Raw genomic sequence first — 18865 nt, forward strand, 5'->3', positions numbered from 1 at the left:
ATTAGCTTTTCCCTGAACACCTTTTCACTTTGTAGGAGTGGCTTCTCCCATTTCCAAACTCACCTGAAAATTCCCAGTGGAAATTATTGCCTTCACTAAAGTCAGAGACGCGATAAAAAGTACAGTTACTGCAATTGTTAACAACCACCTTCACTAAGCCAATGGTAACTCAGGAAAATTAAAGCAAGAATAGTCACTCTTGAAAGCCACAAAATAAATAGCCAGCAATACACTCTTGCTTGTATGAACCATGAGCCTTTTTTTGGGGTGGTTACTTGAATGTATTTTAAGGGGGAGTGCTTTTTCAGCTGCTTGATGTCAAAAGTATGCTTAAATTTTTATTTAAAACTGAAGGACAGCAGTTAATTTTTAAAATATAGCTGCCACTTGGCCTATAACAACATTTCCAATGTTGTTTTCCCGCTCTGTTGATGATGGAGATACCCAGGGCTACCCACTCAAACAGAATGCAAGTGCATAATAGATTGCAAATGACACTTATAATTATTTATGTATTTACATGGAAGTTATATATTGATCGAAATGGCCATGGATTTCTTTCAGAACCCATGGAAAGGCTCCTTATAACAAGCCCAGGGGCCACCTCTTGATTCTGCAAAACCTGCTGCCCAGCACAAAACTGTCCCCATTTCCCCAGCCATGATTTCTGCAACTATTCCCTGAGTTTTAGGACAAGACCACGCCAAAATCCCATTGCACATTTTTAGGTTGACCTTAGAGCTGAGTCCCAGGTCTGACCAGTTATTTGAACCATCATTCCTGTCTGAAGGCTGTATGCACTCCATACCCCATCCTTTTTTTTCTGATGTACTATTCTAAGAGGATACTGTGTTTGCTGCATGATTTGCAGTCACAGAAAACACCGATAGTCGCTCCCCAGTTATCAGAAGCTTGCATCTACTTTGAAGTGCCTTTCTGCAAGCTCACTCCCACTGGGAACCTCTGTATTTCTTCAAGTGGTGGAACAAGAGGAGACAGTCACCTCTTCTGAAGAGCGTTCCACTCCTTAAAACCAATTCTGCGGCCAGCTCCTGGTAAAGTCATTGCTTCGACACCAGCATTCCTGTGGTTTTGCCCAGACTTGCATGTCACGGTGGAAGCACAGCATTTCCAGTTTCCATTTGCCTGGCAAGGTGCTCCTCAGTAAAGAGGCGCTGCCAGGACTCCATGCCCTGTGCTGGCTCTGAACTCGCTGTATTCCAAATGGAGAAAAAAAACCCCTACAGATCCTTTTCCAGGATTTTTTTGGGGGGTGTTAGAGTGAACATTCCTGGAAAACTTAAATCTTTTTTGGAAGAGGCACCGTGCTTACAAGCCCACCCGATAGCATGGTGAAAAGGGTTGTGAAATCGACTAGAAATGTAAGCCATTTAATACTGACGGTGCTGGATCTCATCCTGCTGACCGCCAAAGTGTTTCCCCCTTCTTGCCTTGCATTTCTGCTGACTTCGGAGTGTCGACGAAGCCACAATAAAATGTCGTGTAATGGTGCCAAACTCTGCAGCGGTGTGGGCGGCGTATGCACCAGCTCGGCTTCTTATTGTAGGAATTCTCTCTCTCTCTCTGATTATGTGCGCAAGATAAATCAGTTCTTTCTGGAATAGCTCTCATTTCTTTTTTTATTGATTTTCAGATTGGCAGCATTCATCTTATCAGGCTTTCTGTGAATGCGTTTGGTCGTGTTCAAAGGTTTTAGCGTGTGCTAAACTTAGCTGGGATTCTGTGGTTCCGTGTGTGAGCAGTCGGGCTGAGAAAAGCCTGACCCCTTGTTCACCGCCAACACCCTTTGTGTACCCTGAAGGTATTTTGTGTTGGCTCCAGCCATCGGCTGCTGTAAAAACCGTCTTTTCCTTGTCCTTTGGATCTGCAGAGATTGATCATTACCTAGTTCTCAATATCCAGCGCAGAAAGCCAGCCTGAACCCGTTCCCACACAGAGACGGTACCGGGCGCTGGTGCTCTTAGTGCGGGACTCACTGAAGTTTCTTGGGATCTGGTGCTTTACCTCCCATACGGGACTGTGAATGAGACACAAGGAAAGTTTAAAATCTCAATCTAGCAGGGTGTCAGAACGAACCTAAAAGAAACTCTGTGAGATTGTTTTTACGTCCTTCCCTTTCATAAGCCAGCGCTGTGGGGTTTTTTTCTTGCGTCAAAGCGCGTTAGATACACTTGCTCACATTTTGCAGCTGTGACTCTTCTTCCTTCTGCTGATATTTGCCAGAAATGAACTGAATGACAGTTTTTTCATTTTTGCTGAATGACATTCAGCAAATGAACTGAAGACAGTTTTTGTTTCAGACCCACAAAACCTGCAGCAGGTAAAATGGAGACTTGTTTTGAGTGTTAGCGTCTTGATGCGTCTAAGCCTTTATCTCCCTTTTGCTGTGACAAACCCATGGTGTGTCACTGCTGCTGCCTCTGGAGGCAGGGGGACACCTTGTTCTCCACCTCCTGCCTTCACTGAAGGTATCCCGGGTTATCTGGCACCCGTGAGGCTGCGGCAGTCACCTGCACGAAGTGTTAAAGGCTGACTACGGCATATGGCTTACTGCATTTAGGATCTACTGGGCTACACCTTTTCTGTCTCATGTGGCCGCATGGTTTAAAACAAACAAACCCTCTGCTCTGTAAATTTGTAAATTCATTACATGGATATTAATTATGATAAAACATGTCTTGGCAATCCAGACTTCTTGGTCAAATTCTAAAGGTCCACTTTTTAGATTCGCACTTGCCTGGCTTTGTAACGAGGAATGTCCCCCACCATTTTCTTCCTCTTTGTAATGAGGAATGTCCCCCATTGTTTTCTTCCTGTCAGACCTAATGAGTCTTCAGTTTTGGATCCCATTTCTTTTAGTCATAGCGTGTCTTAGTCAATGATCAAGACGGTGCTTCCCGTACTGTGCATCGCACATCTGTATTCTACCAGCCATTCCCATTGTTGTTTCTGTCTGATGTTGCCCAGATCTCAACAAGGCTACAAATTCGTTTGCTAAACCTCAAATCTATTATCTTTTAATTTGATGCTCTGCATTTTATAGACTTGGGAGTGAATTTTCACTGTGTGATTGCCCAGCTTTGTATTTCTTACAATGCGGTTCTTTGCTGCCAATATTTCCTAGCGCCACTGCAGACTAATTGGTTTCTTCACGTTTGACAACTGTTTTCACTTTATAAACTGAATTTATCATTTTTTCTTAATTATTCTAGCAGTTCTGGAGCAGACCCCCTTTTTCCTATGATCGTATTAATTAAGTATCTTCAGGCTTCTCCAGAAAGTCTTGCTCTTAACACGTGACCATCTGTAAGTGGTCCATTGCCACCATATACCGAAATCTTCATTTGCCTCTAGATTTGATGCAAATACATATCTCTAGAGATCCATATACAGTTTGCTTCTTCAGCATTCTTTTATTTTGGGCTCTTCCAAAATCTTTTTTGAAGTGTAATTCCCCAAACCACATGCTGCTCCAGCAATGGACAGTGGAATAGTTCCCTTCCTGCATATAATATCCAGAACACCTGTGGTAATACTTCTTATTTTCCTCCTTTCAGTAGGTTTACATGTTAATTTAGAATCATAGAATCATAGAATGTGTTGGGTTGGAAGGGGCCTTTAAAGGTCATCTAGTCCAACCCCCCTCAGTTAGCAGGGACATCTTCAGCTAGATCAGGTTGCATCTAGTTTACATCTCGTTTACTTTCTAAAGCCTTCAGCTATACCAAGACAACTTCTCACACAATGCTTTCCAGTTTATTCTCTCTCTCCGATTAAAAAAATATAAAATCACTTAGGTGGGGTGTTTTGCTTGTTTAGGTATGTGCAGATTTTCCTATTTGAATAAAGCAGTGGGCTCACTTCCATAGAAAGAACAATTAGGTAAACTGTCCTTTGAGCCTAGAAAAGAAATGATAAGAGAGAGAATATGATAGAGATGCATGAAAACATGAATGGAACTGAGAAAATGAATAGAGGCCAATTACTCAGTCTTTCACAGCATGAGAACACATGAGCATCAGTTGAAACTAGTAATACTTTCAAACCAAAACAACTATTTCTTTATGCGTAGTTGGACTGTAGAACTCATTGTCATACAACACTGTTATTTGTGAAATATTTATGAAATAAATTCGTAAGAGAAAACTTCCCAACTGGCTATTTACTCCAGAAGCCCTCAGATGCCACAAAATCTCAGTATGGGCTCGCCCTGTTCTTATATATTCCCAAGGCATTTGAGTTTGGGGTCACTGTGAGAGACTGTACAGGACCGAGTGGAATTTCAACAGTATGGCTCTTCTTCAGACAAGTACTATTGATTAAGTCATTATTTCACAATTACATATAACTAGAAAACATAATTTCATTTATTCATTTATCTGGGCATTGCAAACAGACGTGAAAAATAGGTATTTGAGTTGAAGGCAAAATATGACCAGCATTTCTTGTAAGACCTGTTTGAATGGAGCCCGCTGAAATAGTACGCTCTCTCTTAATGATTTTTAAGTGAACAGAGTTAGCAGCTGGGCAGCTCGGCTTTGGACTGACTCCAGGCAGGGAGCCAGAAGAACGATGTGGTTGCAGGGGGCTGAATCCCACGTGCATGCGAGCAGGCATGTACGCAGAAGAGGAGCCAAGCTGGAGCAAAAGAGGAGATGTACAGCCTGATCTGGGCTCTCTGCCGCTGAATAGGGAAAGTTTGTTCTGTGGCATTTTGTAGGCCGACACAAAGAGCGCTTCGAAAGTCTAAGCTTTTTAATTTGCTGCAGGTGCCAACCAATGCAGAGCAATTTAACTTAGGAGTTTTATTTCTCAAGTTATTAATGGCAAGCTGGTGTAAAGATGTCCGTTAAATAGTATCACATTTTAGCAAATTATTTTGCATGAAATAACAGTGGACCTGTGTCTTGGTCCAGTTACTGAGGAAGATTTTTAAAATTGGATGAGTGCAAACTTTTATTTTTATTTATTTTCTAAATTCCCGGTGTTTCTTTGCCTTTATTAGATGTGCAGCCCTGCCCCTCACATCTCGCTGAATGGCATCAGCAGCCGCCCTGGTTGGGTGGGAACAGACAAACTTTCATGCACCTCTTGAATCTCATAGGAAAAAATTCAGGGATGAGGTAAACCTGGTCTGGAGCACACCTTGATAATCCCATTCCCAACATCACAGAACCATAGAATGGTTTGGGTTAGAAGAGACCTTAAAGATCACCCAGTTCCACCCCCTGCCATGGGCAGGGACACCTCCCACTAGACCAGGCTGCTCAAAGCCCCATCCAGCCTGGCCTTGAACACCTCCAGGGATGGGGCAGCCACAGCTTCTCTGGGCAACCTGTTCCAGTGCCTCACCACCCTCACAGCCAAGAATTTCTTCCTGATATCTAATGTAAATCTCCCCTCTTTCAGTTTAAAACCATTACCCCTCATCCTGTCGCTCCACTCCCTGATCCAGAGTCCCTCCCCATCTCTCCTTTAGGTACTGGAAGGGGCTCTAAGGTCTCCCCGGAGCCTTCTCCTCTCCAGGCTGAACAACCCCAGCTCCCTCAGCCTGTCCCCACAGCAGAAGTGCTCCAGCCTCTGACAATCTTCGTGGCCTCCTCTGGACCTGCTCCAACAGGTCCACGTCCTTCTTGTGCTGAGGACTCCAGAGGTGCTCACAGTATTCCGTCCCTGGAGTGCTACATCCCTGGTGTGTGTGGTCCCTCCAGCTGCTGTTTCACTGTGTAATTGTCATAGGTGGTAGCCATGCTGGTTGGGTGCTGAGGATGGTCTGTAAATCCTGTGGGAAATAGCTGTCCACTGGCTGCAAACAGAGGGACTGGGAGAGCCCGCTGGAGTTGATAAGGCTGGAAGTGGAAGGTGCAGGCAGGAAGCCTTCATCTCTGTCCTTCTGCTCTGTCTGCCAGCTAGATTTCGGAGCAGGGCAGTGATTTCTGGCTGCTAAATTACAAGCCTTCTTGCCCAAAACCAAAAGAGAGCCGGTTCATTTAACTGAGACCAATATGCATCTATGGAGAGATCCAAAAGGGTATCTAAATACCCTGCGCGTGGCTGTGCAAAGGTAGAAGAACAAAATGCCATGCCTGCAACTTCTAATGACACGAGTCGCAAATAATCCTTAGGCAGCCATCATCCACATGCTGTCAGCACAGGGATTCTCAAGTACAGAGGATTTATAGTTTTGTGTTCAGAAATTTATGTCTAACTGAAACGTTTGAGAAATTTAAAGCAGGTGCTGCTTTTCAGGGAATACATCCTCTTCTCACCAGCCTTGCGGCTTACATTGATGTCTCTCTCCATCTCTGGGTTGGACTGTGTGTGTTCTTCCAAGTAAAAGTTGTGGGTTTTTTCTTTTCTTTTGGGGTCGATGCATTTTTATGGTTTTTACAATTGACCAGGTACAGAATGTATCTGTATGATTTTTTTTTGAGACAGGATAATTGCATTGTAGTTAGAGTATAAGCACATTTTTAAAAAGAAAAAGGAGCAGGTTTTACATTGCTCTTTGAAAGCAATAAGAATAAATTTGCTCAGCGGTAACAATAAGTTATTTCAGATTCTGACATTTGGTATTCAGCATCAGCTTTGGAGATTAGAATGCACTGAAAGAAACCGGCCAATGGAAAGCTACTAGTGGTGTTCATTTAAGCTAAATTAGTTTAAAAAATGTCAATAAATAAATAAGTAATGTGAGAGCTACGAGTTTCCTCTTCAATATTCAAATTAAGTTATGCAAGTCTCAGCAAAGAAACTTTTAAAACTTTGACGTAATGTAAAAAAACCCACCTGTGTACAGTGCATAAATATCGAGGATACTCTATATCCTGGAAGTATCAGGAAAATAACATTCTAAACTGTTATATAGACCAGTACGCATTTTTACAGCAGAGCTCTCAAGCATCCCTGATGACAATTAAAAAGGCCATTCTTTAAGCATAATAGCTCCATCCCCACACAACTCCCACCATGCATTGCACACAGTAGATCATGAACTTGATCAGAAAATCAAGAGAATAACACGCCATCCCTTCCTCCAAAACCCATTCCAAGCAATAGGTACATGTGGGCATGTTCTCGCCGTGGAACAGGTGCCCAAATCCTTAGTTTCTTGGGTAGTTGCTCGGGTAATGCTGACAGTTCCAGTTTTCTGCCTGGGAGAACTATTTGTCTAGGAATACAGCTTTTGTAAGAAGAAAGGAGCAGCCTCGAGTTAGAAAACACGTTATCAAATTAAGAAGCTATTCTGAAGTAATTTTCTACCAGCACCACGGGACGTGCGGGAACAGAGCAGAATTACCTCTCTCACACTATCTAATAAAGACTGGTTTGCTCTCTCCAGCTCTCATTTACGCTGGTGGAAACACGTAAGATTTCAAGCCAGAGAGTTGCACTGCTAACACGAAAGCTCGGGAGAACTTGGTGAAACCCTTGCCTTTCCGCTATGGGTGCACCGCCAGTAATCCGGGCGGGAATAAAACTGGCATTCAAAGCTGCCCACTATGCCAAAATGAGGTACCAGATGAATTCCATTACCTTCTGCCAAAATCCAAATGGGCATAAATAATGCGTAACTCAATGAGGAGACTGACAAAAACTATTCTAATTTAATAATCTGATTATAAGGAGTCTCTGCACGTACTTTTTGTCTTCATAATTCAATATTGAAACATGGTAATGTTTTGGGGTAATACAGATAAACTTTTTGCGAGAGTCTAGTCCACTGGGCAACGATGGCAAGCAAGACTGATCTGACCTGAATCATTTTAGAGGTCCATCACTGCTACTAAAGCACGTCTTCCCTTGCCAGCTGCTCACCTAAGCCGTGCCACTGATTATGGGCTATAGGAAAAAAAAATAAAAATCTTTGTTTTACATTCTATCTGCTCCAATTTTCTGCAGCTCCCAGCAGCGTGCTCATGTCAGGGGTCCGTCTATGTACCCCTGAATAGAAGCTGCACAGCTGAACTGGGTATTGCTGAGCTGTAGGTGTTCATAGTAACACAAGACAGAAATGAGAGGTCTCCTTTGGAGAATTTTCTGTGCTCGAGAGAGAGTAAAGCAGGAAAATAGCTCCACAGTTGGTTCCTTCCTTCCTAACTGAGAATGATTCTTTGAAATATTTCAGGAAGCTAATCCATCAATAAGTGTTCCTTACTCCATGTGCTCCTTCCAGAGAATTTCTTTTAACTCTTTTGCAAAAAGTTCACTTTCAGGGGCTGTATGGTATGTGTCTCTGCAGTAGCCAGGGCTGTAATTTCTCCAATTCACCCTACCAGAGGACAGATACTATATAGTACTTATTTGACTCATCTTACGCTTGATATAATTCAAGAGTACCTTCTTGTAACGTTTGGGAGAAGATTACTTCAACAAGGAAAATAAATGGTGGCAAAGCTCTTTCATCCATTCATCTACTGCATGTCTCCTGCATAAACTTCTTTGTGCGAAAGCGGGGACGTGGCAGTGCACGTGAGCATGAGCAGACGTGTTTGTGTGCTTTAAAAGAAGCTGGATTTCTCCTCCTTTGAGAATTTGCCTCCTCTAAGGCAGGGTTATGCCAAACCATTAACATTTAAAACTTACGACTAAACCTTACAATTAGGATATCTTTAAGAACTACAAATGCATGAGATGCAGGGTTTGGGGGCTGGAGAGGAAAAAGTTTGCCTTTTGGAGATGTTTTAGCTTCTCAGTGTACACTTGGCTCATGATTTCATTTCTTTGCAACAGTAAGGCTTCATAATTAGCTTGTATAAACAAAGTCTTAACCTAGGACATAGATTTAAAAAAATAAAAAAGAAGGAATGTTTCAAAATTCACAATAAGTTTTCAAAAGTTGGCAACGCTGATGAGAACTCAAGTCGATCACCCGCAATTGGAAGTCATGCAGTAAATTCATGACCTTGGTCACTTTGAGGGGAGAAAGAAGACGAGGTGGCCACTGCGTTTCAGCAACGTGAGCCTCAAGTTGGTCTTTTTGTCCGGAGTCAGAAGTTGCCCTGAGTGTTCCCGTGCAGCTTTCACATGGAGAAGTGCTAGACTTGGCTTGTTTTGCTCATAACGTAAATACCTTTTCTTTCTTTTCTTGTTTTTCAGCAACAGTTGGCCAAGAACATAAAATTTGGGCAGCCTCCACAAATGACAGTTTCTGCGAGGACAATGGGGGAGGCAAACGCTGGTATAGTAGAGGACGTGTTGCTCAGTAGCCCCATGGAGATCGAGACTCAGCAGGACGCGGTGATCTCAGAGAGCGGTAATAAAGTAAGCGCTTTAAATCGACATATTCATGGCACTATAGCGGTATTAAAACAGGAAAGTTCACTGGGGCTTAGCAGATGTCTCCGGTGAGGCGTATCTGAGCGCAGCGGGCTGTTTTATGTGGGTGGGATCTCTCAGCTCGTGCTTCTTGGACCGGCGAGAAGCGAGTGCTCTTGGCACCCTGAGCCGGGTCCCACAGAATTACCGGTTTGAACGTCTGCTCTGAACTTCCAGCAAAGCAGACATCACTCGCAGCGTAGCTAGAAGACAGGAAATTTTTTTTTTCCTGAGACAGAAAACGTCTTGAAATATGGACTTCCCCGCATGGAAAATTGCACACAGCGTCAAATGGCAAAAAAAAGAAAAATCGTTCCAAAATGAGAGGGGTCTGGAGCCTAAATCCATAAAATCCTGTGTCTTGGGGTAAATATCTTTATTTCTCATGGAGAGGAACTGAAGGCAAAGAAGGGGGAGAAACATTTTGAGACTCCTCCCTAAATCCAAATGCCCGGTATAATTCAAATAATTATTCAAATTATCCATGAAGATTTTGACACTGGGAACTGTAGGCGTTTGGGTGTCCAGAAAGCGCTTGTTCAGGCAGTGAAGAAACACGGCGAGTGACGGAAGCTCTCTGCAAATCCTCCACGGCGAGACTGGTTCTGTGTGTTGCTGTAATGGCTGAATGGAGCATGGGGGACAGAGGGACACCCTTCCCTGCCCGGAGGAGGCTGACTTTGTGCCTGGGAACCCTTGGGGAAGGCACGCAGGAAGCCACCATGTGCGTGCAGCCCCTGAGATCCTGGAGGGACAGCAGGGCATGGGGCTCAGCCGTTGTTTGCTGGCGCTAGTGCCAGCTGTGTGAAAGGCAAAGGCAGTAAGTGTCCTCCGCAGCTCGTGCTTGTGTTCAGCCAAACACACAGAAAGGTTTATGGCTGAGGTGGCCCAAATTCTTCATCGGTCTTTGAGGGGCAATATAGCACTTGTGTGCCCACATCCCTCATGGCTGTGGTCAGATCTGGCAGGGAGCCAGGTGTTTGCCTACAGGAAAGCTGGGGAGGGGCTATTTGCAAGGGCATGTAGTGATAGGACGAGGGGCAATGGCTTTAAACTAGAGCAGGGAAGATTTAGATTAGACATTGGGAAGAAGTTCTTTACAATGAGGGTGGTGAGACACTGGTCCAGGTTGCCCAGAGAGGTGGTGGAGGCCCCATCCATGGAGACGTTCAAGGCCAGGCTGGATGAGGCTCTGAGCAACCTGATCTAGTTGAAGATGTCCCTGCTTACTGCAGGGGGGTTGGACTAGATGGCCTTTAGAGGTCCCTTCCAACCCAACACATTCTATGATTCTATTTGGGTAGGACCTGCACGGTCACGCCTCTCCCTCAGCACTCTGGAAGGATAAAAATGCAGTCAAAGTAAGGTATATTCCTCGTGCTTCACAAATACTCCCTTCTGAAGCAATCAGTTAAGGTGAATCAAGACTATCCTGTGCACAGTAAAAGTGCAGCGTGATTTCGGACAGGCTTTGGCTCTGCACCCTGGTACTAGGCGAGACTCTGTGTTTGGTACCGACGTACATTCTCCGCAGACAGCCTTCTTGCTGGGTCCTGCAGGAGACCCGAATGTCACCTCGTGACCTCCAGCTTGATGGAGAAAATAATTCCAGCACTAGAAAGACTCCAGAGTATTTTTGTGTAATAAAGTGGGAGAGATTCAGTCCTTACCACCTCTACTCTTTTAAATATTATGTTTTGAAACTAAAATTAACTCCCCTCTGCAGAGTTCTTTATCCAAATACTGAAGAAGCAAACATCCCTACTCAGAGGAGACTGCAGACATGGTCAAACCAGTTGTACCTGCATGGGGTCAGCCGGAGCACTGGGCTTTTTCTCTTACTGCGCTCAACTCACTATTGTTTTATCAGCGATTCCTGGTGCACAGCACCTTGCCTGGTTTCTGCTCCTCTCTCTGCTGTTGGCCTTGTAACTCCTTTGCGTGGTTACCTGCATAGGTGCTGGGGGGACGGGGTGGCTTCTGCCAGGAGTCAGCGGCCAGGACCGCCCGGCGCTGCTCTACTTCAAACAGGTCTCCCGTCTTGCTTTGGGACTCCTGATTTTCCCAACCGAGTAACTTGGATGGATGGCAAGAGTTCTGGGTTTCATTTAACCTCTATTTGTGAAGCTGATTTTTCAGCCTTTATGCTAACGATCATGGGCACCTGGTGTACCAGGATCCCAACGTTCATTGGGCTATGAAGTAAAACTGGGATATAATGACTAAAACCAATGTTTCTGGGTGTGACGGACGCTGCTTCAAGCCTTGCGCCTTAAAAATCCCCTCCTGTGAGATGGCTTGGAGAGAGTCGGTAGCTCAGGAGTCCTGGGGACTGGTGGGCTCCGATTTGCTTCGTAGGAAGGGGAGTCGCCAAGAACCTGGAGCCGAAACTCTTTGCGGCAGAGCTGATGCCTGGTCAGGGTCCTGTGTTTTTTCCTTAGGCGTAGGTCAGGCAGAAATAAAGTTATATGGAGCTGACTGAAAACCTTCAAAGCTGTGCTTTTTCTTTTGATTTGGAACCTGGCTATCTTGTTAAGGAAGCGTGAGTGTTTTGCCTTTTGTAGTGTCTTGTAGCAACTGCTTCTGTAGAGACAGCAGTGATCCAAGGAGCAACAAAGAGAAAATCATAGCATTTAGGAACAAGAGTTGTTTATCCGTCAATCCTGCAGTGACGGGAAACAGGGTAAAAATCCTGCTCTAACTTGCATGTTTTCACAAGTCCTTTAAATTCTATTCATTAGATCCTTTATATTTTAATATCTAGCTGTGGTAATCTTCTTCTTTTCTAGTTCAGTGACACTCCAGATTTCTTGAGACCAATGAATTTGCCTGGAATGGGACACGAGGTGGAAGAAAAGGTAACAAAACTTTTACACTCAGTTCGCACCACGTTAATTTCTAATTTCACTTATTAGAAGCCTGAGTGCCCGTGTTTGCTTTAACGCACGTTTCATTTTCTCGTGACCGTCCAAGTTTTTGTGAGCGATGCGCAGTTTGGGGGCCGGTAAATAAGCAATAACTGAGATTGAGAAATCTGTAAGAGCTGATGGGAAGAAACAGCAGAAGTCGGTCCCTGCCAGTCTTGCAGCATTCCTGCATTTGATGTATTAATCACAGAGCCATAATTTTCATAAGTACTTCTACCACTTTGTTATGCCTACAAGTAATTCAATAAGCGTATGCAAAATGTTCCATCAGCTTTTAAGTAATTGGTTGCCTAATTAGCATGTGTTTAACCTGGGAAGATTACAGAGCCGTCTTGGAAACAATGTATGTGATTTTCTTTCCTTACAGAAGATGTTTTCTCCCTTCTGGGTTTTCGTTGTTTTTTTTTTTTTTCCTGCCTTCTTTTTCCACTTGGATTGTGCCAAATGCCAGTCTCAGGATGACGGGGCTCAGTGCCTTACGGGAGAGACTGATTACAGGCTCACTCTTGCACGTCTAGACATACAGTGCCGCTGCATTTACTCATGAGAGGAGTCTCGCTATATCGCTTTGTATTTGCACTTTCCGAACCCAAATACTTAAAGGGCAAGAGAAAAAAGCGCCAAGCCAAGCCAGAATTGTCTTGTTTTATATTTTTTTTGCCGTTCTTTGGCACGAGCCTGGACAACTCCACGTGACTGTGGAGGGAAGGTTTTCCGCAGGCACCGCGCCAGCCTGAGACTCGACACCATAATCATCTCCCATGCAGATAGTTCAGCTCTGTAGCTGTTCTGATATAATGCTTAGATAAGTCAATCAGATTTTCTCTTGCCGAAAGTGTATAATCTAAATTATTTAAAGATGCAGACATTTTTTTCCACAGTAAGCAAACTTTAAAATGTCCCGGTGTTTGACGTTGCTTAAAACTCTGCCTCCGCCCTTCCTGTTCCCAACAACACCTGAGCGGAGATAAACTGTGAAAAAACTTCAGTTAGAACGGTCTCAGTAATTTTTAAGTGAAAAGTATAACCACATCTAGTACTGGAAACAGGAAAATATTACAGCTGTAACTTCCATGTCCAAAGTTCATGATTTGTATAATGGAAAAACAAGGTTTGAAATAATTTCTGCTAATAACTCCTCTGAATTCAAAACTGCAAAGGCATGTGTGTATTATTTATTTATTTATTTATTTATTTAAATGGTACAAATAGTTTAATAATAGCTTTTTGGGTTTGTGATACAAACAGGTCACTCCGGTCAGATCGTCTCGGCCAAAAAGACAATTTTCCTGTTCTGGCACGATTGAAACAATCAATCTGGATGCAGTTCCCCAGGCCGTTGCTCGTCTAGACAACAGTGCAGCTAAACACAAGCTGTCGGTGAAGCCAAAAAAGCAGAGGATGTCAAGAAAGCACAAGAGATTAACAAAGGTATTGAATCACTGGTCAAACAGCGAGAGGAAGGGGGTTGCTTTTGAAGCTGGGTACAAAATAACCATAACGGGGTGCACCAGGAGTAGCTGTAGACAGAGGACTGCCTTAAGCCGTGATTAACACTGTTGGAGACAGCTATTGAAAGCTTCTTCGACAAATCTTCTGTCTTCAGGGCAAAACAAAAAGCACGCTTCTTTCGTTTTGTCTCAAAATCAAGATAGAGACCTAAAGATGAAACCCTAGCCGGAGAGAAGATGCCAAGAAGTTTTAATATGGCCAGTTGAGACAAATACTACTTACATCTGAGGTGCTTCCACTAGGATTTTACACTGGGAGAGCTTTCTGATTCTAGTTTTCCTAGTAAAAAAATGTAGGTCAGAAAGGTCTGAAGGATCTCTGCCGCTGTTCATGCTGCTCTGGTACAGGCAATCAGATAATGCAAAATTTGTGTGGGGAAATAAATGGGTTCTCTAAAACGGGCACGGGTTCTGACAGTGATAATAGCGTTGTCTTATAAGAAAGAACAAGAGGTAAGTAACACAGCTCTTGCCACAGCTAGAGTGAAATATCAAATCCTCACTTTGTACACTTACTGCGTGGCTATTTTGCTTTTTATCCTGCATCTTACCAGTGCTTGTAGACAGGACAAGGCTATTCCACTAACGTGGGGTTCAGGAGAGGCCACTGTCCGTTCTTCCGCACCATTGTACGTGCATTTATCACTCTCGCACCGAAGAAAGTAAATCTAAACCTCTTGTTTTTACAGAATGTTTAGCTGGAGCCAAACGGCGGCTCGACAAATGGTAGCTAGACAGGGCATTAGCTGAGCTGTTTTCCTCACAGAAAGGGCTGGGACTTATTCTTCAGGCGCAGCTCATCTTCAGACCATGTCGCTACAGAGACAAGGAACGAGCTGTGAAGAAAATGTGCGTTGGGTTTATTGCAGGTATTGCAGCCCCGTGCCAGGGCTGCGGGGCCAGCACGGAGAGCCCGTCAGCAGTCGGCGGATGCCTCGGTACGGCACCGTATTGCTGGGGAGCTCCAGGTTCTCCGTCCATGCACGGTCCCGCGGTTCCTGCAGTAGACCCAGAGCCTCAGCACAGCTAATGAGGAAGATATCCTGGCTCAGGATTTGTCAAAAGCAACCGAATTGTGTTTCCCTGAGCGGTTCTTTCCTGGCTAGCGTGGCAGAGCTCTTTTCTGCAGGCAACAGCTTCCGTCTCTGCAAGTAACAGCTAGATTTGCCATGAAAGATCTGGCAAAACAATCCCCTTAAGTGGGTGCTAATTATTTCAGGCTTAAAGCATGGAATTCTAAGTAGTAGAACAGGCATATGAAACTTGTGCTCCATTCCTTGGGCATCTGTAAATTTGAAATGGCAGGTCTCAGTCTGCATTAGCTCGTGTACGCCAAGCGGTGATTCAATATTTAGCATTATACTATTATCACTGTTGGGATGTTTCCTTTCTTTTAAAGGCTATTATCCGAATAGGTGAGAAGTGTGGGATCTATGATGATGTGACCCATAAATTGGGGTGGGTGCATTGGCTCTGGATCTCAATCAGTGGGTTTTTCCTAAAAACAAAACAAAACAAAAAAGTTGCTTTGTATTTGCAACGAATTGTTTGTTGACTGTAAAGAATAACAAGCCAATAGGCGATATTCAGTAACTCCAAACTTGTCTCCTAATTTTAGGGATCACAAAGTTTAACAATAACAGAATTTGAGCCCGAGGACCTAGAAATTCAGCTGTATGGAGACAGATTCCCAGGTTATAATGGACACATCATAGCAGACAAGCTAATCCAGAACAGAGATGAGCAGAAGCAGCCTCAGCCGGCAGAGGAGAAAAGAATTGAAGATCACTGGGGGATCTTTGAGGCTGAAAGGATAAGGCAGATTGTAGAAATGGAAGAACAAAGAGAAATGGAAGAACAAAGGTGCCAAGAACTTGAGCAGATGCAGAAAGACCAGGAGAGAAGGCGTTGTGAAGAAGAGAAGAGGCAGTATCTCCTTGAAGGAGAGACATCTTTGGAAATAGAAGAGCAGACATGCCATAAAGAGGAGAGAAGAGTGCTGGAGGCTGAAAAGAGGCAAGAGCTGGAGGAGCAGAGGCACCAGGAACTGGAGAAGCAGAGGCAGAAGGAGCTGGAGGAGCGACACGGAAGAGAGGTGAAGGAGCAGAAGCACCAGGAACAAGAGGAGGAACAGAAACAAGAGCCGGAGAGGCAGAAGCTCCAGGAACAAGAGGAGCAACAGAGACGAGAGCTGGAGGAGCAGAACCACTGGGAACAGGAAGAGCAGAGATATCAGGATTTGGAGGAACAGAAGAGGCAAGAGCTGGAGGAGCAGAAGCTCCCGGAACGGGAGAAGAAACGTCAGGAGTTGGAAGAACAGAAGAGGCAAAAGCTGGAGGAGCAGAAGCTCCAGGAACGGGAGGAGCAGAGACGTCAGGAGTTGGAGGAGCAGAAGAGGCAAAAGCTGGAGGAGCAGAAGCTCCAGGAACAGGAGGAGCAGAGACGTCAGGAGTTGGAGGAGCAGAAGAGGCAAAAGCTGGAGGAGCAGAAGTACCGGGAACGGGAGGAGCAGAGACGTCAGGAGTTGGAGGAGCAGAAGAGGCAAGAGCTGGAGGAGCAGAAGCGCTGGGAACGGGAGGAGCAGAGACGTCAGGAGTTGGAGGAGCAGAAGAGGCAAGAGCTGGAGGAGCAGAAGCACTGGGAACGGGAGGAGCAGAGACGTCAGGAGTTGGAGGAGCAGAAGAGGCAAAAGCTGGAGGAGCAGAAGCACCAGGAATGGGAAGAGCAGAAGCGCAAGGAGCTGGAAGAGAAACAGAGACGAGAGCTGGAGGAGAAGAAAAGGCTAGAGCTGGAAGAATTAAGGCAACAGGAGACTGAAAAACAGTGCCAAGAGGAAGAAGAAAGAAATTGGCTGGAGGAACAAAAAGAACTCAAGGAACAAAATAAGGAAGAAAAACAGAGAGGAGAGCTGGAAGAGAAAGAACTTCAAGAAGTTGAAATAAAACTGAAGCAGGAGAAAGAAGCGGAGAGCCTCAAAGAACAGAAGAATCAGGAGGAACAAAGGCAGCATTTGAAGGAGAAAGGAGAAAAGACAGAGAAGGAACAACCCCAGCAAGTAATGGATAAGAAAAAGAAACGGGAAGAGCAGAGAAAACACAAGCTCACAAAACAAATGCACATGGAAAGTGCAGAGGGTGTCCCACAAGATGAACTGAAGCAGAAAAAGGAACAAAACGGACAAGAATGGAACAAGCTGGAAGAGCAGGAGGTAGCCACAGGACAAAATCTTCAGCAAAACCAACAAGAAAAATCCTTGGAACAGCAACAGGACAAGGCTCAGTTGTGTCCTGCAGGGGCCTTTATGCATCCCGTAGAGGAGAAACTCCAAGAAGGATCAAGACCTCAAAAACTCAAACAGCCAGAAAAAGGGAATAAACCAGCAGAAGTCCTAGCCCAGAAACTGAAGAGAGAAGTGGAAGCTCAGGAGCAAAAGCGAATAGGGGAAGAACTTAGGTGGCAAGAGGTAGACGAAAGACAGACTGCATCCAGACCCTTCACCTTTCAAGTGTCTTCTGGAGATAAACAGATCATATTTCAGAAAGTTAATCTGAGTCCAGTCATGCCCGCCAAAGGAGAGGGACTCTCTTCTCCATCCGTCAAAGACTACAGGATGCACGCGTCCAGCAAGGGCTCTCACACGCTCCCGTCGTCTGTGTGCGTGCCCCATACAGCTATTTTGGTTACTGGGGCACAGCTGTGTGGCACAGCGGTTAACTTGAACCAGATAAAGGACACGGCTTGTAAATCGTTACTTGGCTTAACGGAAGAGAGAAAAAATGTGGATATTCCTTCACCAGAGAAGGCCCAGAAAAAACCCCAGGAGCCCAAACCCAGCAGCAGTAAAATGAAATACACGCAAGAGGCACTGAACAGCCAGGCCGTACTGGCAGAGTGGGCTTCTATCCGCTCCAGGATCCTAAAGAACGCAGAAAACAGCAAATATAACGAGAGAGACCGAGTAAGCGCCTGCAGACACAGTGATGACTGGACACCCCGAGGACGGGGTGGTCCCCACGGCAACTTGAGGAAAACCCTCTCTGCGAACGCAAAGTTCTCGATCACCCCAGCATGGCAAAAATTTTCAGAAGCTTCAAAAAACAATTTGGAGGCGGAGAATGTAAGTGCGGCAAAAGGCAATGAAACGGTGTCCGTGGGAAGAATCACTGGCCCATCCACCGATTCGAAGGAGGATGCGGCCCCCACTTTTAAGGATAACTTAGCTGAAAAGGCTAAGGAGAAAACGGAACCCCGTAGTGAAATGGCAGACAACACAGAAGGCTGTAAATTTGCAAAAGATCTTCCATCTTTCCTTGTTCCGAGTTTTCCTCATTCTCCGGGTAAAGAATTACCCCAGGCAGAACTCCCGGGTGCTCTGGAAAACCAGCAGAACAACGGCACAAAAAAAGCAGATAAACCAAACGGGGAAGAAAATGTTTCTCCTTTCGGGATAAAGTTGCGAAGGACAAACTACTCTTTACGTTTCCATTACGATCAACAGGCAGAGCAGAGGAAAAAGAAAAGGTACAGTGCAGGGGATAGTTTTGAGGGTGTGCCTGACCCACTAGTCACAACAGAAGGTGAGAAAGAACCCGCTGTTTTTGCTCCCCAAGAGAGTACATCCCCTGGCACGGGGAAAGCGAACGTCACCGGTATTTTAAAAGACTCCAAAGACTCTCCAGTGACTGTGGTGGAGATTTCACAACCAGCGGGCACGCCGCTGGTCCTGCCAGCCACTGGCCAGGGTGCTTTAGCCCCTCATGAGAAACCAGCATGCAAGGCACTGGTCCCACAGAAGCCTGCCCTAGCTCCAAAGCCCGCCAGCCAGACACCGCCAGCCTCCCCTCTCTCTAAAACCTACCGATCGAACCCAGCGGATGCGCCAGGGCAAAGGCTGGTTAAAGCTGAATCCGACGGCGGCTGGAGGAAAGAAGACAGAGCAAATGCGGTGCACCCCGCGCCACCCAACGAGTACAAAAACGAAGAGGAAGAAATCAGAGAAAAGAAGTCCTTTTTCCCATCTATAAGTATTCCATGGAGAGAAAAAAATGACAAAAAGCCTGAGCCACCGAAGAAAGGTATGTATTTTTC

At 45.1% G+C, this 18865-nt stretch overlaps 1 protein-coding gene across 9 annotated transcripts in view; it reads left to right on the plus strand.

Moving 5' to 3' along the window:
- CRACD (capping protein inhibiting regulator of actin dynamics) overlaps positions 1-18865 on the plus strand; it is a 142666-nt gene that overhangs the window by 115427 nt on the left and 8374 nt on the right. For all 9 annotated transcript variants that reach the window (XM_063335634.1, XM_063335627.1, XM_063335635.1 and 6 more), the window contains 4 exons: positions 9121-9285; positions 12129-12197; positions 13515-13697; positions 15396-18852. In XM_063335634.1, coding sequence (XP_063191704.1) covers positions 9121-9285; positions 12129-12197; positions 13515-13697; positions 15396-18852 — 3874 coding nt within the window. The remainder of the gene's footprint in view (positions 1-9120; positions 9286-12128; positions 12198-13514; positions 13698-15395; positions 18853-18865) is intronic.

This window comes from Chroicocephalus ridibundus, chromosome 5 (assembly GCF_963924245.1).
Source record: "Chroicocephalus ridibundus chromosome 5, bChrRid1.1, whole genome shotgun sequence".
Taxonomy (NCBI): Eukaryota; Metazoa; Chordata; class Aves; order Charadriiformes; family Laridae; genus Chroicocephalus; species Chroicocephalus ridibundus.